Here is a 27,118-nt window from a genome sequence, read left to right on the forward strand (position 1 = left end):
ATGGTCCACTGTGTCAAAATCAGCACTTAAATCCAACAGCACTAAAACAGAGACTTTATCTGAGTCGGTGTTCAGGTGAATGTCATTCATTACCTTAATGTGTGCATTTTCAGTGCTGAAACTCTGCCGAAAATCTGACTGAAAGTTATCAAAGCAATTGTTCAGCTTCAAAAAGTTGCTAAGTTTCTGGTAGGCAACTTTTTCAATAACTTTACTTGAAAACGGTAAGTTTGAAGTAGGCTGGTAGTTGTTCAGTGTGGTGGCATCAAGACTGCATCAGACTAGTCGGTGTAATGTTGCCTTGGTCACCAGTGTTTTAGCATGCTAGCATTTGCTAATCAGCACTCAACTCAACGTACAGCTGAGGCTGATGAGAATGTCGTTAGCTTTGCATATATTTAGTCATAAACGACCTATGGTGACCAGTAGTCACAGATGTAGACTACATGTCCTGCGTCTCGGCAAATGTCCATAAAACACTAAAACGTCCTCGTTTTAACATTCCCTACCAAACTGTGAAAGATTTTACTGCAATTAAAATAAAATTTGTGTTTTCAACACTTACAGTGACGTTTATCATGTTCTGTCCTGCTTACCCAATATAAAAATACATCAAATGTTTGAATTCAACACTAATTTGTCTGTATGCGTGTTAGCCAGTGACTCATAGGCTAATAGGCTCTTTCTGACAGAGCTTGTCACTATGCTAATGGTTCGCTGTCATGCCAGATAGGAAGTCAGTCTTCTCTAAAAGGCTCCAGGAGGCTGACTCCTTCCTTCCTAATGTACCAGGCAATGAAAATGCTGCATTCATTACATCCATGGTGTTGAAAGGTGCGGTAAGCACTGAAATAATCATCCCCATTCCTGATGAAAATGTGTATGGTGTGTGCATAAGTGCTTACATGTGTGCATGCATGAACATGCGGTACACTCACGGGTCCCATTTTGAGGATTTGAAGATATGGTCACCCTGTTATGACCTCATGATGTCGCTACATGTCATCACATACACAGTTTTACTGCAGTCCACCCAAAAGTTTTGTCCTCAAACTACATGAAAAGTCAATATATGATTAAAGTTATTTAGAGTTACCCTCCGCAAACCATATGTAATCCATTCAGTAGATGTTGAAATATTTCACAGGATAAGTGACACCTCTAAAATTCTAATCAGACCTGCTGTTGAGGTTAGATAAAAAGTCATGTTGGATTGGACTGTCAATTGGATTCATCCTCCCGGGACCATAAATGCGGGCACCAAATTTCACGGCAATCAATCCAACAGTTGGACCAGCATTGTCATCCTTAGCATGTCCAACAATGGAGTCTGGGTGGCATTCCCTAACTAATAAGATACATAAGAGTGACAGAGTTGCTTAATCCTTCAGAGTTTCATTCTTGACGGTCAGTAGAAGACATCTAGCAGAAAATATGCACTTGGTAACGTAGCATTCAAATCTCAGTTTGCCACAATCAGACCCACTGCCAACTGGCCAAGCATGGAAACTTAACACTGTATGATAGTCTAGTTTTTCTTCCTGACAGCCAGAACAAGTTGGAATTGGCCTCTCTCTGCAGACTGACAGGTTAGGACTGCAGATGTTTTCTCCACATACACACAGACAGATGAGTCCTTTGTTCGAACAGAAAAGCCGTGACCTTTCCACTGAAAAATGTGACGGATGTGACGAATTGAATCAAAAGCTTGTTTTAAAGTTGATTAGTGTATAAAAGCAACAAAGTTACAGGGCAAGATGGACCAGATTTTATGATACTCATGGCAACAGCATGACTCACATGGTGTCTCATTTGGTGTTTTTTGCTTGTTAATATCCTTTTATTGAAATGCACCTATTAGCTTTATCCATGTCAGACTCCGGAGGCCTGGAAGAGAAGTCTCTCTCTTTTAGCTTCATGTCGCCAGTCTAGCCAAGGCCATTATCTCGTCCCAAATGTCAATATTGCCGTTTTTATGAATCTGATTAGTCCATAAAACGCCAGAGGGTTTTGAGATCCCAGTGGACTTCCGTGAACCTGTGGTAACATCATTGTCTGGTCCTTCCTGGCAGAGATCTGACATCACTTTAGCCAGATGGCAGGTGAAAGGGCTTCTGGGAATTAGTGTTTCTCTCCCTGTGAGGCTTGTTTTCTATTTCCTGACAGCACATGCTAAAGTGAGACGACAGCAAGTGCACACGATTGTGCTGTGAGTTGATAATTTCCATAATGTACCTGGTCCGCGACAATGCAGAAATACACCAAACCAGCTTAGAGGCTTTATAGATGACTGCATATCATGCAACATTGCATCAGGCCTCCATCAAAATCTCATTCCGCAGATAATGCTGAGAAAATGGGATTTTGGACGGCTAAAAATAAACAAGGCAGTCTATGGGTAGGATGTGGGAATTGGGTTAATTCGGCATTGAAAAATGGTGATTGTTTGAAATGTGATTACTGTTATTAAAATACACAGACAGGAGAGAGAGTTAGGCTAGGGGGGATTCTAGCTCCGTTCCAAACCTGCCAATCATCTGTGAGGAGCAGCGCCGGGGGGGTCAGGGGTCACTTATGACCTGAGGTAATAGGGAAGTCTAGCACCAGTGGGAGGTAGCGTGCTTGTATGCATGTGTGTGGATGTGTGTGTTACCCTACAGCAGGGATACAACATCTGGAACAAGTGAACAGTCTGGTGGCTGCTGCCAGGGTCACCGCAGTGGGAGGTCAACTCCCCCCTCTGCCTGTCCTCAGCCCCTCTCCTCTCTACTCCCTGCTGCCCACCTCCCTGCTCCTACAATGCCAGCTCTCCTAGCTCACATGCAACACCATGACTGAGTCTTGTTAGCTGCGGACAGACAGGCGTTCACATGGAACCGTTCTCCGAGACAGGAAAGGCCCTGTGAAAGGCTCTGTTGTGTGGAAGTGGTCCCGGGGAGAGGAACGGCATGTTGGGAGAGGAATGGGCTGGAAGTGGGAAGAGGAGGTCTGACTGTCTCCCTCCCACCTCCTCTTCTTAGATGGCCTGAAGGATAAGATCAGTGCACTCGCCTCAGCCCTCTAATGGTTCATGGAAAGCCACATATTTGAATAATACTGCTTGGCTTCTTTTACTACAGTGAAAGACATTTGTCTCCATCCTCATTCCCTGTTACTTAAGAGAAGAAAGTCACTTTAGAAGTTTGAAGGGCAGAGGCCTCCTCCTTGGGTCTGAGCTGATCAATATCTGAGATTAAACTTAAAAGTTGGAATGCTGCTGTAAGCCTCTCTGAATCTCAGGTGGAATATTACATTTGGTCTTTTTACATTTTTTTAAACCCTGTCTCATTACCCTGAGTTGCCTCCTTACTGTACATTTTGTACACACTTGCTGTTCAATACCTCAAATACCATCAAGTATCTCCCTTTTTTCCTATGAGGTTTATTTGGTCTTCACAGAAAGTGCATGCAAATCATAAACTAGCATATCTCCCAGGCGAAGTTTATGAAAACTTTTACAGTCTTGTAAAAACAACATGAGAACTGAATGTGTTTCCATCAGCAGAGCTGGAACAAATATTATATATAGGCTTCCTGAGCGTTAAAATAAACAGACTGAGTCCTTGGAAAACATAGAAAGAATCTTATAAGAAGCAATTAATATTGGGCAATTTGATATGGTTCTTTTGCACTAGCAAAGTTGGCCGAATACATAGTTTCCATACAAAGTCAAAGAAAAGGCATTGGCAATATTTTACAGACATTTTAAACCATCCAAAACCACTTCGCCTGCTTAAGAACGATACCATTTCTCAGGCTGATAACGTGAAACTTAGTCATTTATGACTCTTTAAATATATTTCTGTCACAATTTGAGGGTGTAAAATCTTTTTTTCTCAGTGAGGAAATTATATTGAATTTTGGCATTTCTGAGCACAGTGTCTGGTTTGCCAGATGATTCACGAATGGAAAGAAAAACCTACTTATATCAAACTTTCCCCCGTCAATGTGTTTCTCACAGAATACAGGCCAAGATGCGGGAGCTTCGGGAGAGGCAGGCAAAGGAGAGGGAATATGCTGAGATCCAAGACGTTGTCGGGGGCACCTTCAGCTCAGATGAGGAGCACACCTACGCTGGAATCGGGTCATTAGACTCATCGGTGGATAGCAGCAGCACGGACCCTTACAACCACCACTACCATCTCCCCCAGAGTCCCCAGAGTCCTCATCCTCCCTTGAGCCTACAGAACAACGGTCCACCCCTGGAGGCTCTGTATGCCCAGGTCAACAAGCCGCGCAATGGACGCCCGGCAGCTTCAGACAGGTAGGGGTCACCAGTAAAGTAGTCCATACACAGATGCTGCAAAGTGGCTCAACATACACAACCACAATACTCAAGGCTCAGCAGTGTGCTCTGTAACTCCCTACCTTTCTCGTTCATTCAAACGACACTAACTAGCTTTGTGCTTTGCGCTTATGCTTTGCAACAATCCAGTTCATTTACACCTCATCTATAATGTATAAGCAGTGTTGTGATTGTATTTACTTTCACTTGTCATGGGTGACACATGCTGCACAGAAAAACAATGAATTTCACACTGTTTTTTTATCACTGCCTCATCCCACAAGGCATTGCCCCGTGCAAGCAGGCTCAATCCACAGGCAAGGTAAAACAACAACAGGAGCCTATCAGTAATTCTCCATGTGCTAGAATTTAATATCAGGCAGCCTTTTTTTTCATCATCCTTGGATCACAGGTAATCCTCCCCGGCCTCTCGCGCACCTCTTTCAGTGAGTCACACTGATTGTGACTTCAGCTTGTTTGTCGCTGGGGGTTATATCGCTCATAACCTGCGTGTCAACACAAATATCTGATGTGACGACAACGCCACGCAGAGCTTTAGTTTCACATTACTGTGTTGATAGCCTAATGCCCAAAGGCCTGTTTCAAGTATACATATACACACACACACACAAATAGAAGAAAATGTGAATATTTTGTGATTTATTTTGTCCTGTATGGCAATTCATTGAATATCTTTGGGTTGTGGACATTGGGCTTTTGGAAACAATGATCGACATTTTGCTCCATTTCCTGAGCATTTTATAGACTCTTTTTTTGTGTTTGTAAACAGTGATGATGTATTTGGGGCGGAGCTGGTGACAATAGTGGTGTTAGGGTGAAACGTAAAAAGCACTGTAATGTTTATATTTCTCAACCGATTGCAATGACTTGCTTTTATATCCATGAGTTTATGATCTACGTGTAGTGGGGAAAAAAGTTGTCTCCAGTTAATCTGAATCTTGTTATTTAGGCTAATCACTGCTGCTCAATGCTCAGTAGACGAGTGTGTGTTCAGCTTATTTGAATTACTTACTTATTTACATGACGGAAGATAAATCATCACAAGAACTGTGAAAACTCACATTTTTCAAGCATGGATTTGGCATATTGTCCTATAGTTGTGGTGATGTCCCCGTGTAATATAATTTAATGTGGAAGTACAACTTTTCAACATGCTAACACGCTAGGTAGCTAGCTAGCTAACTAACGCTCTGCTTAATAACACCTTGATCATAACACAGCTCACTTTAGAAAGGCCACAACAAGAAATAACGTTCTTTCTTTATGTTAACTTACAGACTATAATGTGTATTTAGATCGATTCATCTGCATCCAAGCAGGGACAATCAAAGGCTTGCTAACATTTTTGCTAACGTGGCTAGCGTTCTACCTATGACTGATCGATGACAGCTTGAAACAAATCATGATCCATCGTTCGTTTATTAATCTAAACAAAGAACATGTTTTCTTGTGGCGTCCTTTCTAAAATGAGCAGTGGTGAAAGTCTGTATATTCTGTTATGATCAAGGAGTTAATGAGTACACAGCGTTAGCTAGCTAGTGAAAAAGTTGTCTGATGTGACTTCCACATTTAATTAAATTATATGGGGACGTTTCCACAAGTTTTAACCAAGGACAATAAGACAAATCCATGCTTATGATGATGAATTATCTTTTACCACATCAGTAATTCAGTTCATGTAAGCCAAACACACTCCTCTACAGGGTATCCAGCAGCAATTATAGCTGAATATCGAGATCATAATTAACTGGAGACAAAACTGTATTTTCCACTAAGGCGTCCTCTGTGGCGGTTTTCTATGAAAATGAAGGTTATCTTATTCTGTATTCCTGTTCTGACATCCAACGGCACAAGAGGACATTTTAATTCTGGGTATGTCAACTGCTTCTCTCCGATGTCTGCTGTTTTTCTGCCACCCGTGCGCATTCGAACTGCTGTGAGGTAACTGTGACGTCCACTCAAAATTGGTCTATGGACCAAACAACTAAATGATTGGACAGTGTCAATCTGGATGTCCCAAAGCCCAAGATGATGTCTTTTAATGTCTTGTCCACAACTCACAGTTATTCAGTTTACTGTGAGTACTCGCAAATACTATTTACTTTTGTACGTATACCTTTAGCTTTTATATGTTTGTTCCTCTGCTGGGTCGGAGGTGTAATGAGGGCTACAGGTTTCCAGCAGGTCACATCCAGTGGTGACGAGTCAAGAGATTTCTATCCCCATGGTCTCCCACAACCTTTCAGGGTGTGTTATTAATGGATCGGATAATACCCACCTCCTGTGATTGACAGCTGTCACTTGGGGGCTTGTGACCTTTCACTGCTGGGGCTCCGGTGCGGTTAGGTGGGGTGCATGTGATACTGTGTGTGAACTCGACAGAGTGCCTCTGTGTGAGTGTTTATTAAGAGGATTTACGGAGGTAGAATCTCCATCCTGTAACACCCCCCATGACAGTCAGGGTAGATATGACAAGGTTATCTGGCCCCTCTGATAGCCAGCTAAATCCATGTGCCAATACATCCGGGGCTCAGTGAAGGCCACTGATCCGTGTGTCTAAAGTGAAGGTTACCTCCACGTGTTTCCTGAGGATAGCCTTGTTGTGTCATAACAACTATCTACTGTAAACTATCTCACTTACCATGCAGAATTTAGTGATAAGCGTGAAAGCTAGTTGAGAAAAGAAGGCGAGACAATGCTTGACTGGTGCTCAGTGAGCCTGTGTGTGGAGATCACACGAGTCTAAGATGTTGGTCAGTGATAGACATGATGCTATTGATTCTCAGTGGGAATATCAATAAGCTCTGTGCAGGGATACAGAATAAAAGCCTTAACATAAGACAACCCTGTGAGTCTCTTTTTCTCCTTCATTGCCAGAGGGAATATTAATAGCAATCTGCTTAGTAGCTCTCAAAGAGAAATAATGAGAAAAAAGAGCCAAACAAAGTACCTTCTGCACGAGGGGTCTGATTGTTAACAGATGTTTTATTACTTAGATATGACTTTTAAAAACTTTTTTTTTTTCCAAATAGTTTTAGTTGAGTTTATTCGTATTTAGCGAAATTCCATCTGAGCATCTGGAGGCTGTTCCATGTTGTATCTCTGGAGCTCTCTTGTTAGAGAGAAGACGTGTTACTATCTATTAGGTCGTGTCTGAAATTCATCGGTGTCAAAAACAAACATAAAAAAGAACTTATCTTCTCCCTCCTGCTCTCTTGTTTTAGCAGTTTCTTGGAAATAGTGAATTCTCACCTCCACGGGTTTATTTCAGCACAGAAAGCTTAGTGTTGCATGTTAATTATAAACACAAGCTTATATTTAGTTTGGGGTCTGAGCTTTAAGTATTGATAGCGCAGTATGGAGTTTTATTCGCAGGGACAGGATTAGCTGTCGCAAGTGTTGTGATTATATTTGAAATATGCGCCGCATGTTCAACACTGCATTTTTGTTTTGCACCTCTCGCTGCTTTGCATATCTTGTGTATGCCAGCCCGGCTGTATGCCTGTAATATTTGTCTTGCTGCCTTTGAGATATAATAATATGCACTGGTTCTTATTTAGCTCAGAGGCTTTCTATTTGCGATTTGCAAAAAGGAGCTTGAAACACATTCTGATTCAAGACTCCTGTCACTTGCCTATCATAACAAACATAAACAGTAATTTGCATTTCTAAATTAAACTTAATGGAACTTTCATTGTCAAATATAAAGCGCCAACACAACAGAATTTGCAATTATGTCTGACTGTCCCATGTATCAAGACAGCAAAATTGGATTGAGAACTTTTGTTTTGCCGTTTAGAGATCCAGCATGACTTACAATTTCTTCTCTTTCTAATCCTGCCACAGCTGCTTAACCCAATGTTTTGGAGCTGCAGAACTTCCTGTTGAAGGTCAGGAAACAGGAAGTAGATGAGGTTTGTTTAGGGAAGGCTGCTCATTCCTGGCTGTCAGTCAGTCTTCAATATGAAAGGGAAGAATGAGTTGCGTTTAACCCTGACCTGGATACTGTTACGGCCTTCTGAGGTGGCCCTGGAGAAACACGCTCAGATCAAAGGGGCAGATTAAGGATCCTATCTCCAAGGGGTACTTAGCCTCATTTCCAACATGCAGTCTGCTTCAGTTCAGTTTGTTTCACATTAGAACAGTTATTTTTGACTGTCCATTGTCAAAAGACGTGGATGGTAATAGAACCATTCTATTCTGTCCTATTTTTCATCACACCTCTGTTGACATACCTAGCACACTGATCCACTACTAAAAGGTGGAGCTAGACACACCGCGGTCTGTTGATTGGTCACGAGAGAGTCGTCATTCTTGCTCTACGAAGACTTATTGCACAAACCCGCTATTGTTTTAATATCCCATCAATCCAGCCTCTTCTTTTTATGCCTCCATGCCGGCGTTACTGTGGCTGGAGGCATTGTGTTTTCAAGTTGTCCGTCCGTCTGAACATATGTCCATACATCCCATCCTCGTGAACACGATATCTCAAGAATGCCTCAAGGAACTTTCATCAAATTTGGCACAAATGTCCACATGGACTTAACAATAAACCGATTGGATTTCGGTAGTCAAAGGTCAAGGTCAGTGTGACCTTGCATCTGTCTCATTCCTGTGAACACAATATGTCAAGTACACCTTAAGGGCATTTCTTTAAATTTGACACAAACATCCACTTGGACTGGCGAATAAACTGATGAGAACTTTGTGGTCAAAGACCAAGGTCTGTGCCAACTCACAAAACATGTTTTTTGGCAATAACTTGAGAATTCATATGCGAATAATGACAACACTTCACACAAATGTCTGGATAAAATAATGATAAAATAATGAAGTAATGACATTTTATATCCAAAAGGTCAAAGGTCAATTGTACTGTGACATCATAAAGTTTGGCATAAAACACTTTTCTGGCCATTATTCAATGTCATATCTCAGGAACAGAAGGGGGTCAGATATTGAATTGGTGACACTAATCTTGGGTGTCAACCTTGAAGCTGTGCTGATTGTATAGACCTTCTGTGTTGTGTGAATCATCCATGTTTTCACAGACATAGATGTAAAATGTTTTAAAATTGTAGTTTGTTTTGACACGCAGTGACACAGCTATTATTATTCGGTAATAACCCCACCTCTCACCTAAAGTACTGTCTGTGGTGGAAACGCTTAACAGATCTACTGTTTAGGTACATGTTACATACCAGTTTTAAGGGTACTATACCAAAAGTGTTGGTGGAGTTATTTTTCAGTAGAGTTACATCCTATGGTCAGACATCTGTCAGCAGGCCAGGAAGTTGTTACACACCTGAATAAACTTAGACACAGCATGGAAACATTAACCAAGTAATAAAAAAATCACACTGCCTACTGCCTATAACATGATCTATTTTGATTTCTCACCCTATTGAAACAGGTGGCAATATTTAGCAATATATGATTTACACCAAACACAATGGTTCCAAAAGAAATTTGAGATGTCATTCAATACCATACGGTTCAGTTTGGGACTAGGTGTTACAATCCCTGATGCACATACTTGGGACTATGAGTGGGAGTTATAGTGCCGTCTGGGGGTCCGAGTGGGAGCCAAAGGGTTAGATGGATAGTTGGAAAGAGCAAAGGTAGATAGGAAAGTAGGAAGGAGCATAGGGAAGACAGATCCAAGATGTTTGGGGAGACTTAACTCTCCCGCGCCGGGCTGGCCATACACTCTACTTCCCCCTACTCCCTTATTTTGATGAGGGAAGAGAGAGGTGGAGTTTCACTGGTCGATTGTTGTTGCACATACTTGCGATTTTGGGTTTGAGTTGGAGCCATGTTGAGGGAGGATGGGAGTTAGAGAGGGTAAAAGCTTCATTGACTAGTGTTTCAATAATAGCCCACGACCCCTCCGGACACCTCCGACAGGAAAGATACATTCATTGATTTGTTTGTTTTACAAAAACGCACATGAAAATACAAACATACATAAAAAGTAAGTAAACCCATCACTGTGTTGTTGACTAGCATCCACTCCTACAGCATAACAAACACTATTATATGGGGATATAACCATGGTGTAAGCCATCTCCTGATAATCATATGACCTCTAGAAGCATTGCACAACTGCACAAATCTTACCTTGTGGAATTGGTTCCAAGGACCAAGTAAATGGAAGTAAATTGAGTTGAAATTAGCTGACAGCCTTCCCTTATTTTTCAGTCTACGCTGGGAAAAACACATCGAATGCTGGAAAAAGGCAGTGAGTGTGTTGGAGGATGACTCCACTCGAACTAATCAGTATCTTACATCTAAAAGCCACCTATTCAAACACTCGCATAGCTGGAAAGACATCAAACAATCCTGGTGTACCCTGGAGTCTAAGTTCTCATCGCTTTGTTTACTGTACATCCCTCTGTGCTGTCATTACAACACAACATTTTAGTCAAATAGAAGAAGGTATTTTAGATCCAGGCAACTAATTAGAGACATTTAGGGGCCCTTTGGCTGATGTGGGTTGGTGCTCCTTTTTTGAGGAGGTGGGGTCCACATGCCTGCAATTGCCATTTACTGTACATTGTAGTTTTGCATCTTAGACTCTTTTCATGCATCAAGTGTTTATACACATGTGCATGCATTTTATGCCATAATAAAGGCATTCACTCATGACTGGCCAAGGCTTTCAAAGCTGCACTCTTGTTTATCCACTACAGTTAATAAGAAGAGGCTGCAGCTGGATAAATAGCCCGGGTCTACGCCTCTCTCTCTCTCTCTGATAGACCTTTGGTAATGGAGCCCTAATGGGAAGGTCACTGTGACTGTAAAGCTGGAATGAGTCAGACCTGAGCCTATAAACCCTCTGAGATACAAGGACCTCTGGTTGCTGTGGGCGTCCAGAGATCCTGCCCATTCTGCCGTATCGGGTTTTACTGTTCCTCCACGGGATCATGGTACAACAAGAGCTCATTTGACAATTTATTACCAACCTCCACGTTATTAGACCTGGCAGCACCAGTGGTGTTTTGACAGTGCTGTCAGACTCAGTAAAACTGAAGGGCACCAATAGAAATCCAGGATTTATTCTTGTTCAGTTTTGTTATAACCTTATATAAAGCAACGCACATATCCTTTTTCACCCTAAAACATGTAGCATGAATTCTAGACGTAAACCCCTGAACAGTGTTTTCTTTTTCTGTTGTTTTGTTTCACCTTATAAAAAATAAAAATAAAAAGTTAGACCCAGCAAAATAGAATGACCTCATTTCTCGACAGGCAGCCAACAAGTCAACCCCTCCATCTGCCGGGGGACCGCGTGGTTTGGGTGACTGGCGTTGGATGCTGCGTTTCAGAACGACAACCTGACAGGTGCCAGGCTCGATGGGATTTGTGGGAAGCGAGCGTGAAACAAAGCATCACCTTTGAAACCGCAATTTGATTGACTGCTGCTCCCATTACCCAGTCGAGTTTCTAAAGCTCCTCAGAGCATGGGCGAGGAAGAGTCAGAGAGACACAGAGAGGAAGAGGTGTGGGGGGGTGGGTGTAGAGGGGGAATAAGATATGGAGCTCACGGAGCTCAGCGGTGCAAAGCCCTTGAAGTCCTCTGCAACTCAGCAGCTCCAGAGAGGCTGGCAGGCAAGCAGCAGAGAGAGAAAAAGAACCCAAAGAGCCCTCACCTCAAGAAACACTCACTGTGGTGTTTTTACTCTTGCTCTCTCCACACTGAAATTCAGTCAGAACCTCCACTTTGCATGGTCTTGAAATTGGATTATGAGGTAGCTAATGCATTTTCCGCAGCTGATAAAAGGTCAGGCTTTTCATCTCTGGAGAAAGTTTGTGAGGATTTCTCCCCCCTCGCTCAAGGCTCGAAGACGTCGACTCCCGAGGTGGGAAATCTGCGGTGAGACGCGTCCTTTACCTCAGAAGCAGGATCTTATACAGCTGTCCACTGCTGCTTGAAACCTCCCGTCCTGCTGTTCAGAGCCACAGGCTGATAGAGCTTTTAGTCTCACTATTGTTTAGATCATCATCACTAAGAACAACTCATTTTGGCTTGTTCCTTATCGACCCAATCACGTGTTTGAATGACAAAACATTACAATACCATTCCAACGGGGACACATAATCACTTGGTTTTATTCCATGCTGTAATGTTTGAATAGACCCTTAGATGACTCAATTAAAGTAATGCAGATGGAGAGTAAGTTCTTAACAAACCTCAATCAGATGATCACTGAGCCAATCTGAAGTAATCGCTTTTTTTTCTTTCTTATTGTTTGCTGTCTCTTATTTGGCGTCTGTAATTAACTCCGCAATCAACAATCAGTCTCTGTGAATTTTATAGTCTATATTTTCATTTAGATGCAATCAAAGTGAGATTAACAACACTTTCTGACTGCAACATCTGTAGCTTTGATTAAATCCTACCTCTCAATAATTCATTGGTAAACAAATGAATCTTTTACGACCCCTGCATCTGCGTTAAGACTTTAATAACAGCTCGTAAGTCTCTAATAGCGTTTTCTTGTAGTTCTCCGGGGAGTAAAATTGATATGTCTAGCATCAAGGAACAGTTTGCTTTAATGTGACTCATGCATTAGTGGTAACTAATTACTTTTACTCATTGGTATCTCTGTTATTCCAGAGTGTTTTCGTCTGGTGTATCCAGTTCCTTCACCTCCTGTATGCTGCCAAGCTAAACACGACTTAGAGCTGAGGCTGACTGCGTGACATTTTATTCCCGGGGCCGTGGCAGCATGTTTTGGCGCTGCCTTTTGTTTGTCTCTGACATCCACCAGCGTTTTCCATTACTCCCTCTGAGTGTCCTTGTGTGGGTGTGAAATTAGTGTCACAGTGAATGTGTGGAGCAGTGTTTTCTCCCGCTCTAATTGAGAATTCTTTAAAAAAGGACACAGAGGTGATGGGATTTCTTAAATGTTAGACCCTGCTGAGAGAGCTGCCGATGTAATGAATGAGAATCCTCAGGTCAGGTGGTGTTACAGCGACTGCAGGACATCCTCTGCACCTGGTAAACCTGGGCACATGATGCTTCAGTCCCCATACGGCTTTGGGAAAGCCCCATGTAAACCCTGCAGATAGGTTACAAAATGAGGGTGCAAGTCCAATATACAGACACATTCTCACACTGACTTTTGCCCTTTCCTCCCAGCTTGTTCTGTGCTGTGGTGATAGTGCAAGAGAGGCCTAATGCACCAAATGCACATCAGCCTTATCGCTACACAGATAGCAACGTGTATCTCCCAGGCAAAGCAAGTGAATTATTTTTCTGGTCCGCTTTCATTTTTTTCACCCTCCTGCTTCGGAGAGGGCCCTGTGGGATGGATGTGATGAGATGGAGCACGCAGAAGGCAATTTATCCTCCGTTTGTACCATTACGTTCATTTAAGAAAGCAAACAGCCTGAAAGCAGATCGAGAAAGAGAGAGGGGGAGGGAGGGGGAGTGAGAGGGAGATATAGACCCACCTCAGCTTCAACATTCAAACATCAAGCTGATCAGGCTGATTAAGGTTGCACGTACAGTATGTATTTATCAACATCCCTCAAATGGGAAGCCTGGAAGACATGCATACAGTACCTAATGAATTTTCACAAGAAGATGAAAGGAAAGGGGAGCGTGCCATTTAGGGCAGGCGTGCCCCGGCAGACAACACAGGGAGTGGAGAAGGGGGGAGGTTTGAATATGGCCGAGGGCTGCCGAAGCCTCGTTTGTTGATCGGCACCGGAGGGCATCTCATTCCCGGCAATCAGCAGCTGCAAATAGACAGTTAATCCCCCCTCAACTCTCCTGAAGGCTGCCGATGCCTGACACCGTAACCGACTGTGCCACGCTGAGGAGAGATTAACAAAATAGACAAGCATTTGCTAGGCCCCGCAAGTTTTTGTATACAATTTAGAGTGAATGTGATGATTTGTTTTGAAAATGTCACAGCGACTAATTGGGAGAAAGCACATGGAGAACATGCTGTTAGGAAGTGTGGGATGCACTTTTCTCTGAATTCAATCACTGGGAAATCCATTTTGATTGAATAACACACACTGTTACGTGAACATGTGGTTTCTTTGTGAAAAGCTCTGGTTTTCACATGATAGATAACCCAATTTCATAAACTAATCACGGGTTCTCTTCGCTTACATAGCATCACTGCTTTCATCCAGGCTGTCCGCCACTCTCACACAAACGCGCCAGAAATAGATCAGGTGAGGAATGTGATTGAGAGGCAGGTGACTGCGGAGCGTGGGTTTGCACTATGAACCGTGGCAGCAAGCAGATGACTCTCATGCCTTCTCATCCTCCTGACGTTGCTTTCATCTTCAGTCACGGCAAATGTAAACACACACACACACACACACGAATGTGGCCTCAGAGTGTTTGTCAGGGACGCTAACTGCTGCATTTATCCATCTGTGCACTCATGTTTGTCAGCCAGGGAGGTGAGGCCCGGGATGTGATTGTTCACTGCAAAGTAAATGCTGGTGGAGGCATCAGGGAGTGTTTAGGGCTTCTCCCTCTCACTGTAAATGTAACTTGTGGTAGTCAGGAGAGCAGAAAGTGGGCAGAAGAATAACTGAAATGCAACTATGGAGCGAATAAGGCTCAGCGGTGCTGGCTGAATAAACAGAATATTAAGGTAGGAAAATAAGTTTGAGTACAGTGTATACACAAAGAAAGGTGGAAAGGATTACATCAACCATGCTGGCATTGTTTCAAGTCAATATTGGCATTCATTAAAAATTAAAAATCTGCCAGTCAGTGTTGTCTGATGGCAAGATGATGGAGGTTACTCCCTGACTAAAAAAATATGCAATCCAATCAAATGTTGGAGTGGAGTCAATTTCATCTCAATATTTTATCTCCTCGCCTTCGTCCCCAACAAAGCACTAACCAGGGAACTCCAAACACCAGCAGCCTGCCAGCCCTCAGATCTCTTCCTGGCTAATACTGTGGTGATGCACATCATCGCTTTACAATGCAATAAATCATCAGTTGCAAGCTTGTTAATGTAAAATCATAGGCTCACACTGCCTGTATTGCTTTAAACTACTGGTTTTAACCTACTTCGCATCACTTTCACATACATTAAAAATTGGACAAAGCAGTACATTGATGCCATTTTTAAAACCAACGCCACATTGGTTTGATGCTGAGCACTGTCCACATTTGCAGCCTTCCATCATCTGTCGAAAGGGGAGGACTGCTGACGCTCATCAGTCCAAACATCAGTGCTTTTATTGTCACTGTAAATGCTTTAAGACGGGCACTGCAGTAATGGTGCCATCCATAGAGGGCACAACACATAAATCAGCCAACAGATTAGTTTGTAGTTTACCTGACAAGGAATGTGTCACAAATTCTTGACAAAATGCCAATAACTTGTGATTTATTTGGCATTAAGTGGCCACGCTGCTTAACTACCCTTTAAGAATAACAATTCTGAATATTGGCACAGCATATCGGCAATTTGCAGTGATAATGTTCAATCAGTGGTTCAGATATTGACCTGCATATTCTTAAAAACTTTAAAGTTGCAGTAATAGCAGAACTCCACACATATAAGCTGTTAGAAAGGCTTAAAACCCATAACATTTTAAATGTACGAGGCCACTAAATAGTATTGACTGTAGAGATTTAGGCCTTAAAGTTTAGTGCTGACCAGTAGCTCCTGCATCACACAGATTGTGTCCTGAACACTATTTTCTAAGTGGTCGCTGGGGTAACAACTGTATCAAGAAGTTAGTCCGTTCTAATCGAAAGCCAGCCAGTGTGTACAGGGCACGTAATTAAATTTACCTTGCCCACATCTGAGCCAGCGAGCCTGTGCACTCAACACAGAACAGCATTAGTTCTCTCTATTTTAAGAGCAGTATCCATATTCCTTTGTCAGACTACGCCATTGTCGTTCCAATCCCCGTGCCTTGAACAAGCTCCCAGCGGCAAATCGGATCTCAGTGAGAGCCTTTGTAATTACAGGGAGCTGAATGGGTGAATACGTCCCAAATCCGCAAGACCATCCAGCGACACATTCCATCTGTCTTAAGCCTCCTTCCAATATTTGAGATCGACTCACGAGGAGGTATTGAAATAGTGCTCTCCACCACCTTTTTTCTGCTGTTTGTGTCAGAATTCTGTTAAGTCTTTTGAAAGTTTTGGACGAAATTTGTCATTATCACGTCTGTAAAAATGTAGGCCTTTCACATCAATTCTAGAGAAGTAATTGTTTGTGGTGTAATGGGCTCGCATTCTAATTTAACAAGTCGATAACGCTGCTGTTTGGATGGATAATCCTCGGGTATTGTAGTGACGGATTTGACAGCAGCAGAATGTTATGAAGAAGCATTGTCACATAAAATGGAAGTTTATAAAATGACAATGTTGGGAGAAAGTATAAAATCAGAAGTGGGAGTTCTCTTTGCAGTGAAAAGAGTTTGATATATCATTTAAAATAAAACTAATGATTTATGTTTTTATGCCTCCGCGCCATGGTAGCTGTGGCCAGAGGCATTATGTTTTTGGGTGTCTGTCTGTCCATCCCATTCTCGTAACCACAATATTCCAAGACTGCCTTAAGGGAACTTCTTTAGATTTGGCAAAAATGTCCACTTGGACTCAGTGATGAACTCATTACATTGTGGTTGTCATAGGTCGAAGGCCAAGGTCACTGTGACCTTGTCTGTCTCATTCTTGTGAACCCGATATCCTAGAGGGAAATGTTCGATTTAAGAATGAACTGATTAGAACTTGGTGGTCAAAGGTCAAGGTCCTTGTAAACTCATGTCCATCTCATTCTCATGAACACAATATCTCAAGAAGGCCTTGTTGGAGTTTCCTCAAATTTGGCACAAACATTAACTTCGATTTAAGAATGAACTGATGACAACTTGGTGGTCAAAGGTCAAGGTCCTTGTAACCTCGTGCCTATCTCATTCTCATGTTCACAATATTTCAAGAAGGCCTTGCGGGAGTATCCTCAAATTTGGCACAAACATTAACGTTGATTCAAGAATGGACTGATTAGAATTTGGTGGTCAAAGGTCAAGATCACTTTGACCTAACAAAACATGTTTTTGGCCATTATTCAATAATCTCTATGGTAATTATGAGGAAATTTTACACAAATGTCTAACAGGAAAAAATGATGACATTTTATGTCCAAAAGGCCAAAGGTCACCTTCAGTGTGACATCATAATGTTCTGCAAAAACACTTTTCTGGCCATTATTTAACATCATATCAGGAACAGAATTGGGTGCTCACCTTGAAACTGTGGTGACTGTATAGATCTTCTGTGCTGCTGGGGGGAAGAGGTGCATGAAGCGTTCAGGTCACATGTCTGGCTTCATGTTGTTGGAAAGCCAAAACCGTTTCTAACTTGCATGTCAGCAGAGTGTATCACCTGTGGTCATGCAGTGAACATGGGGCTTATTTCCTTACTATTACTCCGTTATCCCACACAGGTAGGACAGATGGAATTAAACCAGAACATACCAGGGAAGCCCAGGGGCTTCTCTGTGTGTTTCTATCCCCAGTGCAGGCTGTGCTAGGGCCCAGACTTGGCTGTGGGTCCCCTCCAGCTAAATAGGACAAGTGCTTCATTAGGTCACCTGAGCCGGACCTGTTTGAGCTCACTGTGGGACCTAATAAAACCCCGTGGGGGCTACCAGACATTTCTAATGCCATCAGCATGCCTGTAAAAATGCTCTTAGCCCCTTGCAGCAGAGTAATGGCAGAGCATGGCCTCATTGGTCCGCTGTAATGGGCCCATGATGTCATCAAGGATTATCATGGAGCCAAAGGTCTTAGAGCCTGGCCTGTTTTCAAAGAAAAGCAGGCATATTCAAGGGAGTCACATAAGTGTCTTTCAGTTTCCACTGATTGGTGAGGTTTGTTTGTGCCAGAAGAAATTACCAGGGAAGTTAATAACCAAAGGCATTTTAACCTAGTCAGCCTTATTAGATTGGTTTACTGATTGGACCAAGCGTTGTATAAGCTCTGCTTTTCCTCTCCCTTGCCTTCTCCTGATTATTTTTCCCCAGTCTGGAACTGCACAGTAAATACCCAGCTTTACATTAATTTCATTAAATTAAGTTTTAAATGTTTTCACCAGGTGAAAGTAACAGATATTAGATGCCAGTACTTTAAAGCAATCTAAAAATCAACCAATTTTTTATAATTATTTAGAGACAAATCGCAATCTATGTATTTATTCACATCTATTTCAAGGTGGATTTAAGTATGAATTTAAACTGTTTAAGTTGGATGTTTTTTAGTTCTGTGGGCTCCTGTGAGAATGTAATGTATCTGTGTCATTGTTGGCTATTACCACTTAAAAACTCTCTGCGCTCCACCATCCTTTAGCCTCACAGCTACAGTCTATGTCTGATGGTCTGTAAGCGTCCCGGTGAGAGATGTCATCCCAGAAACACTCGTCTTCTCTGCCGTGATTAAACATAAAGAATAATCCCCATCCTGCAGTTATATGGCCGTCATTAAAGGCTCACTGCCAGGCCGACCTGCAGTCGGTTTCACCCGGGATAATGGCCATGTTTTAGTGGTAGTCAGGGACGTCAATTAAAATCCACATACGTTTTATGACCTTTTGTAGGAAGTTGTGGTTTATCCATTGCATGGCAGCGAGGGCCGACTAGGTGATAAAGCTGGTGATTTCAAAGCAGTTTATGGTTTTGTGTTTATGGCTGGAGTATTTTATTCCTGTTTGTATCGTGCTGTGCTTGTATGCGAGAGTACAACTGTGTCTGAAAGCAGACGTGTGTCTCCATTCTTTCTCCGGCATGAGCCAGGGTCTGTCATTTATTAATAATGTATCACAACAGACTGAGAGATGATTGTGCTGGATGACTTTAATAGAGTGGTTGATGGTGGGGCTCAGAGCTCTGACTGGAAACACAGCGTTTCTTAGATGATGGGGCTGACTGAGGCAGGAAAAACTACCGGTGCGAGTATGGTTACATCCATGGAATTACTTCCTTTGAAATACGTGCTTCATGTGTAATTGTGGTATTAAGGTTGCACCCGTCCACAAGGTCAGAGGTCAGGACCAGCTGTAAAACAGCACCTCTTCAGTGAGACTAAGTAAAGACTGTCGAGTCACTGCTCGCTGGGGTTTGAACATGATCAGTCTGTAGCTGTTATTGCAGTAGGAACTAATTGATTTTAAGGATAAAAGCAGTGCTTCTGTAAGTTTTCATTCCACACAAGTGGCTTATGCTCTACATTCCTGATGTTTGACCAACTTTGTCTCAGTCAAGAGCTGACGTCAGCTTGTTGGGAAAGTAGAAAACGCCATTGGAGTATTCACAGTGGCCTGAAGCCTGAGGTTTTTGCTGACAAAAATTATTTTAACATATGTTTGCCTCGTTATTTGAAATTTTGGCCATGTTAAATATGAACATCCAACACCGTAACATTATATATGACAGAAAATAAGGGAAAGCATAATTCCCTTTTAAACAAACTCATTAAGAAATTTGTTTGCTCGCTCATTCACTGCAGTTAGCAATAAAGTTGCAGGGACTGTTATAAACTGCATTGGTATGTCCTTGCTTGTGGATATAAAGAAGACCCAAAACCAGAAAGTTCAGAGTCAGGGACACTCCCTTGATTGGTTAACTTGTCTAGAGGAGTGATACCACTGCAGCCTGTGCAAACAGCTGTGTAACGTCCTCTGTTGCTCTGAAGCCTCCTGAAGTCTGAGAAAATAGCCTGGATGATGTCAGAGTTATTGTCTCGTGAACTGCCAGTATGTGGAGTATGAAAGGTGTGAGCATTTACCAGAGAGGGAAGTTAAAATGAAATATGCCATTGAGTTGCATTACGGTTGTTTATTGTGAGATCCAGTGTTTTTACTAGGGACTAACAGTCAGGATATGTCGGCCTCGGCTGCTTCGATTATGACCATTTTTTTCTAATCTTTCTCAATTTGATATCAATTTCTGACAACATAGCTCATCTATGCAATGGTTTTAGGATTTACATTCATTCATATGAGTAATAATACACCTGACTAGAAACAATGCCTGTAAGAGAATATATGACAATGGCCATTCCAGGTTTTACTGTTACCACTATTTTCTTTCTATGTGCTGTGTCACAATCCTAAATATTCCCCTTCTGCAATCCCCGACAGGAAAATATTTCTGTTGTAGGATCATGTATAAACTCTCGTCATGGCTGTTGTCTCACTATGTGTCTCCATAATCACAGTAAATCTCACCAGACATCTGTTTCACAGCAGAGCCTGAGTCATGGATATAGCGAGGTGTTACAGTGTCAAAGCGTACATCACCAGGACCGTGGAGTGATTCTCTCAATCCTGTGAGATCATAAACTGCGAGATGAAGAGGTTAGAGATTTTGTCATGGGTCGCGGTACCTAAGTATTTCCTAAAGTAGCTCTCTGTGCACCTTTTTTTTCACCGCAGATTGCCGTTCATGTCAGTCAGTAAGACATCCAGCCTCTGTATTATGTGAGCAGCCCAATTCATCAGTTTTCCACCATGTGATAAAGCACTTTCTATAAAACGTCTGTTCTTCACTGAGCAGCATGGCATTTGCGAAATGAACTAAAATTGATATTATTGCTATTATCAGTAATGTTCAGAATGTTCTCTATAATTTTCATCTCTTACAAAACTCTTTTCATTCTCCGCAACTAGAACATCATAAATTGATAGTAGCAGCTCCAGCCCTGGAGCCAAAGTGATTTATAAAAGTGATTTAAGACAAGTGGGATGCATTTGTCTACTGAAAAATAACACGCCGTGCCGCATAGGAGAAGACAAAAATGTTCTAAGTATGATCAGAATACAAAACAGGTATGAACAGCTTCAGTAGAAAGAAGGCGAACATTTGAGTTTTGACATTAACTGTAATGTGGAGACCTGAAATGTCCTTTCACGTCTCCTCCTTCCCCCTCATTTCATCTTTCTTCCATCATGGGGCTGTGAAGAATCTATAGTTGTTCACTTCTTCTATTCTGCTTCATTAATGCTCCTTTCTCTCAGTCTACATTCATTCTTTCTCCTTCCCTCCACTTCTCCTGTTGCGCTCTCTCACTCCCCACCCTCCATTTCCCATCTCCCACTCTTTATCTCCGTCTTTCTTCCCCATTTTCCACCAATGCCAGGGATACTGAACGAGCCTTCGCTATCAAAGCCATAATGAGCATGTTCACTAAAGCACTGATTCATCAGAACAAAGAGCGGCAGAGGGAGTGAGGGAGAAGGATGGATGACAAGGGGGATGGAGAGAATAAGAGAGGGAGAGGGAGACGTTGGAGTGTACCCTTGAATGGCTTTGGACTGTAAACCCCCACAGCTTCCTCCTCCTCTGGCTGTATTTTTCCTAATAGCCTCTTGGGCTATTTCTGGGTCCCTTTTTAAATGGGAGGTGGGTGGGAGTGAATGCAGTGAAGGGGTGGAGGGGTTGGAGGGGAGCGTATGTGTGTGAGTGTGTATTTGGTGTGTGTGTGTGTGTGTGGAGGGGGGGGGGGTATTTGGCCCTGCTGAGGCAGTGAACATGCACTCGGACTCACAGCAGGATCAGGGGTGGTGGTGGTGTGTGTGTGTAGGGGCTCTCTGTTGCCACTGGAGACGAGCAAAGAGATGCAGACACACACACACACACACACACACACACACACACACACACACAAACCCCGAATGTGGAACCTCCAAAGCTGATTAGTCAAACTTGTGATTTCCAATTTCAAACCCGCGACACAAATCCCGCACTTAATATTCATGCAGAAAGTAGTTAGGGCCCCTCGCCGTCCCGTGCTGCCGTAGGGCTGTGGGTTGTGTGGTGGGTGAGCGCAGAGGGGGGGTTCCCTTTTAATCAGCTTAGTTAAAAGGATGGAGATGAGGAAAAAGAGGAGGATGACAGGGGAAGAGAAAAGAGAAAGTAGTGTTTTTTTGCCACTTGATCGGGTAGGTGTCTCATTGGCGAACGCAGCCCACACACGCACAGGGCGAACATCTTATCATGGGGTGCAGAGTGACAGGACGAGCACCCTGTAATCACCCACCCACTTATGTCTTGTCTCATTCAATCTGCTGGCCCGGAGGTGGCCAATGCAAACAGACAGCAAATTGTCATTTTCAATGAAATAGTTTACAGCACGTCTCTCACATTGTTTGTTAAGCGTGTGTTTGTGCGTGATTTTGGGGCCGGCTCACGCTTTTGTCAGACAGCACACACACGTCACAAACAGGATTAGGGCCGCATCTGACAGACGTCGTTTCTATTTTGGTGAGGGCGACTTTAGTGGTGCCACTGTTTGTGTGACTCCTCCGTCTGTGTCTTTTAACCTTGTAATCGGGATGGCGTGCTGTGTCATCGTCACTTTCCTGCACAGGCAGAGAGAGCTGGAAATGAAGGAGGGCTGAGAGAATAGCAGTGAGAGAGATGAAAGGAAGGGAGGAGGGTAAGGGACCAAAACGCTAGCAGGGATGTAAAAGTGGAAGGTAAATAAGCTGAACGTTTACCCTCTACATATTTGTGGAATAAAGCTTTAACCACCTTTGACTCAGGCTGTTTCTGCTCATATTTCTGTCCCTTTATTTACAGGCTTATGGCACCACATCATAGCTATAGTACCGATGTGATATACTGTTGTCTGAGAATAAGTTATGTTCCTCAGAAATGCTATCATTTGGCATGCCACTGGTGGAAAAAGAAAGAACTGAACTGAATTACTGTGACGTTATTAACCCCTGTCTCAGTCATCTACGTAATGGGATGATGTTAAATCACGTGTTAAATCATGTTATTATTCTCTTTATGCTTTGTTTTTTGATGGATATAATTTTGTGTAAATGTGTTGTGCTTTTTTGGATGAGTTGAAAATTATCTTTTGAAAAATACTTTGAAAACAATATTGAAAAAGAAAAGTGAAATAACTGATGATTGATGATTGATGATTTTATCTGAGATAAATTAGAGTGTCAGTGTTGCATGGATGTAAGAACAATGTTGATGGGACATTTTGAGCCATAGTACTGTCAAAAAATGTAGTGGTAATATTCAGGTCTTGTTTCACTATATTGTTTTCCTTCCTTCTTTCCTCTTGGGATTAATATGTCTTTGCTTTGGGTGATGATAACATGCAGGGCAATGTTGCCATGGAGTCAGTGAGTTATACCATCAAGGAACTGATTATTTGAAATGGTCAAGTTGTGAGGAAAAAAGGCTCTACTTTTTGATGGAGCTCTTAAAGAATTGAAGCAGTAAAGAGGATTCTGATTATGAATATGATTGGGTGTTACCTGTTAGCTGGTAGCCAAAGAGCTGATGAATGAGCCATGGAAACATGAATGAAGGAGCTGATGCCAAATAGCTAATGCAAGTGGGATTTCAGTGGTCTGCCTGAGCTGACACAATGCTTGATATTTGTTTACAAATCAGGTTTCTTTATAAGGAGTCTTTTTATGCCTCCACACCAGCGACAGCGTGGCCGGAGGCATATGTTTTCAGGTTGTCCACCCATTCTGTTCCTGTGAAGGTGATATCTCAGGACTGCCATCTGCAAATCTCTTTAATTTGGCACAAACATCCACCAGGACTCAAAGATGAACTCATTAGATTTTGGCAGTCAGAGGTCGAGGTCACTGTGGCCTAACAAAATACGTTTTTGACCATAACTCAACAATAATTACACAAATGTCTGACAGGATAAAATAATGAAGTGATGACAGTTTATATCCACAAGGTCAGTTTCACTGTGACATCATAATGTTCTGCAAAAACACTTTAATGGCCATGATTCAATGCCATAACTCAACAGAAATGGAGACAGTTGGTCAGATACTGAATTGGTGACACTAATCTTGGGTGTCCATCTTGAAATTGTGCTGATTGTATGGATCTTCTGTGCGTAAAGCATCCATGTTTCACAAAAAAATAAACTTTATGGCTTTTATTAAATTCCTTTAAGGTCCTCAGTACATATACTATATAAGTCTAGACACTCTTGAATGTAAAGTGCAACTTGTCTGGGTTGTATATTGTCAAAGGAAAGAGTAACTGAACCCATTAGTATGCGTATGATTTCAAAAGAAGGGGCTTTCTGATGCAAATTGTGTCATTTGGATTCAAAGGGTTAAAGGCTCTGGAAAGCTACAGCTGACTAGGTGGTATTGTATTTTTACTTTATTATTTCCACCTATTGAAGCACGAGCGAGGGAGAATGAGTAAGTAGAGTGATGAGCAGACACCACAGGGAAGACACAGCTGGAGAGATATAAACACAAAGAGCTGATGAATGGCAAAAAAAAAATGTCAGGAGAACAACAACGAAAAGGTGAGCGAAAAACAAAATACAGAGGAGAGAGGCCGCGAACCAAACCGAGGGAGACAAAGATGAACCCAAAGAGGAGAATGCAGGGAGGTAAGCAGACCTCAACCAGCCGGAGAACAAGAGCGATTGCAGCGAAGAGTGCTTCACCCTCCCACACCTCCTTGTCGAGGCCACCGCTGTAGTCTCCCATCCCATCATTCATCCGGACATAGCGAAGCGGTGCAAGATGTTTCCAGTCTCCACCACACTCCATAACTCAACCCCTCTTCTCCAGAGAGACGCTCCTTAAACACCACCTCCCTCCACCTCTCCCCACCTCGCTCTCATCACTCCCATCGCTCTGTCTTTAAAACAACCATGGGAGATATGAGGAGCAACAGCCAGCGACCATCAGCATAGCTCTCCACGTATCTACCAGCCTCATCCCTGCAGGCGTGGGGGAGAGGAATGTGGCAGACATGTGGACGGTGTTGTTCCTCAGGGAGACTTTAGGAAAAATGGCAGCAATAGAGTCTACAGGGGCTATAACTCACCAGGCGGGCTCCATGATGCTGTGACATGGTTATTAGCCATATAAACTAGAGCTGTCACCGTGTCATTATTGCTCACATTCATGTGAGACCATCCTTTTCTTTTTATTTACTTATTTTTTTTAACCAGCTTTGGGCTCCTCTGCTGATAATTCTTTATTTTTGTATCATGGCAGTGCGATTGATGCCTCCAGCCAAAATACTTTTGCTCTCCTTTTGTTCGTGGTTTTGCTTTGTTTTCCCCACTATCCGACTGAGAATAAAAACACACACATTGGCACATTTACAGGACATAGATGTTAATTAGGTGGCTGCGTGCCTGCAGTGTGTTGACAGCAAGTAAACACAGCGGAGGAACCTTCATGTGTCGACTCGTGTTTCCTACAGGTTCACTGAGTCCTCCGCACTTCGCTCAGCATTACATCACTTATTGATTAAGTTAATTATCAATTAGCGGTTATTTTAATAGTCATGCATTTTTGTTTATAAGTTCAGACTGCCTGTCGACCTGATTAAGGAGCTGTGGTTAATGAATTTACCTTGTGTACAACAACATTTTAAAAATGCCACATTGTTGTTTCCGTCACTTGTATCTCATTTACATTTAGCTGTTAACTGATGTGAGTTAATGTCACCTATTAAGCTCGCCCGTGAATCTTCATATTAGAAGTTACCAAAAAGGAATAACAGAGTAGATAATGTAACGTTAGGACCCAACGTTTTGAAGGGACACCAATTTTACGATCACTTTTCTTGTCACAAGCAGTACGGCTCAATAATGTCCTCTGTTACTGCTACTAAAGGTGAGTACTCCCGCCCACCGAAAGTGTTTGGGGCAGCAGCAGGGCCAGAGCAAAACAGAATGTTGAGCTCAGGTCATCAGGATGGTCTTACCAGGCCGTGGTCACATAGCACCAATGTCAAAAGTATTTTCTTCTTTCGTCTGCATAGACAGCCCAGTTTTACAAAAACACCATCTTTCCAGCTCAACATCTTTCTTTAAAAACCTAAACACTGCTTAGAAACACTTGTTGGGAAGGTACTCTCCCAATTTAGAGCCATTTTTGCTTGATGGTGTGTTTTGTTTTCAAGTAACATCACGTTAATATATAATGCAGGTGAAGTTGAGTGATCCATCTCAAACAGGAATTCTACCTGCCAGGATTTTGGGTTGGCCCCTCAGAGTCAAAGATTTTGAATCAAAGTCTTAAAACTTGGTGCAGATTAGTTGAAGAGTTATAATTAGGAGGTTTAGACACTTCCAGCTAGTGAACATCACATTAGAACATAATTTAATTTCGTAAATAGGTTGAATTTGAAGTGTCTGAATTATCAGGAGTGGAGGGCTTCTCTTTGTTTCAGTGCCAGTGTGCGATTTCAACGTATAAAACAGTTGTATTTTTAACATAAGATCTTGCCATTAGCTGCCAGCTTTAAAGAACCAAGCCATGTTTCACTCTAAAATATTGTTTATCCATTCGGGGCACTGCGTCGTGACAGCATCTAAATACACCGCATCAGGTACAAGTCTCCCCTCCAGGTTTGGGAGTCTATTTTATGAGCTGAGTAGCAGCGAGGTCAGGGTCTCTTCAGCGGGGGAGATAAATAGACTGTTAGTCAGTGTTTACACCTGGGTCAGAGTGATATATGTCTCCCCCGGTTAAGAGAGACATAAAGATCTCATTCTCCCACTCATCTTTGTCCACCAGTCAAACATCACAGCCCATCAGTCCACAGATATGAGCCGGAGTTATGGGCTGTGGGTTTGATGTATGCTGAACAGAGAGAGGCTACGGGGCAAGAGAGGAGATTTATAAACAGGCACGTGTGCTTCGTGTCTGGGCATGGATTCTTGTCATATTAAATTTTGGACGATTTGAAAAAATCCTACCTCCTAATTTTAAAAAATGTAGGGAATGTATATTCATTATAGCTC

The 27,118-nt window shown here is 42.4% G+C and overlaps 1 protein-coding gene across 4 annotated transcripts in view; it reads left to right on the forward strand.

Moving 5' to 3' along the window:
• The window catches only part of pard3aa (par-3 family cell polarity regulator alpha, a), a 415,766-nt gene that overhangs the window by 320,286 nt on the left and 68,362 nt on the right, over positions 1-27,118 (forward strand). For all 4 annotated transcript variants that reach the window (XM_050056584.1, XM_050056585.1, XM_050056586.1 and 1 more), the window contains one exon: positions 4,001-4,303. In XM_050056584.1, the coding sequence (XP_049912541.1) occupies positions 4,001-4,303 (303 nt within the window). The remainder of the gene's footprint in view (positions 1-4,000; positions 4,304-27,118) is intronic.

This window comes from Epinephelus moara, chromosome 11 (genome assembly GCF_006386435.1).
Source record: "Epinephelus moara isolate mb chromosome 11, YSFRI_EMoa_1.0, whole genome shotgun sequence".
NCBI lineage: Eukaryota > Metazoa > Chordata > Actinopteri > Perciformes > Serranidae > Epinephelus > Epinephelus moara.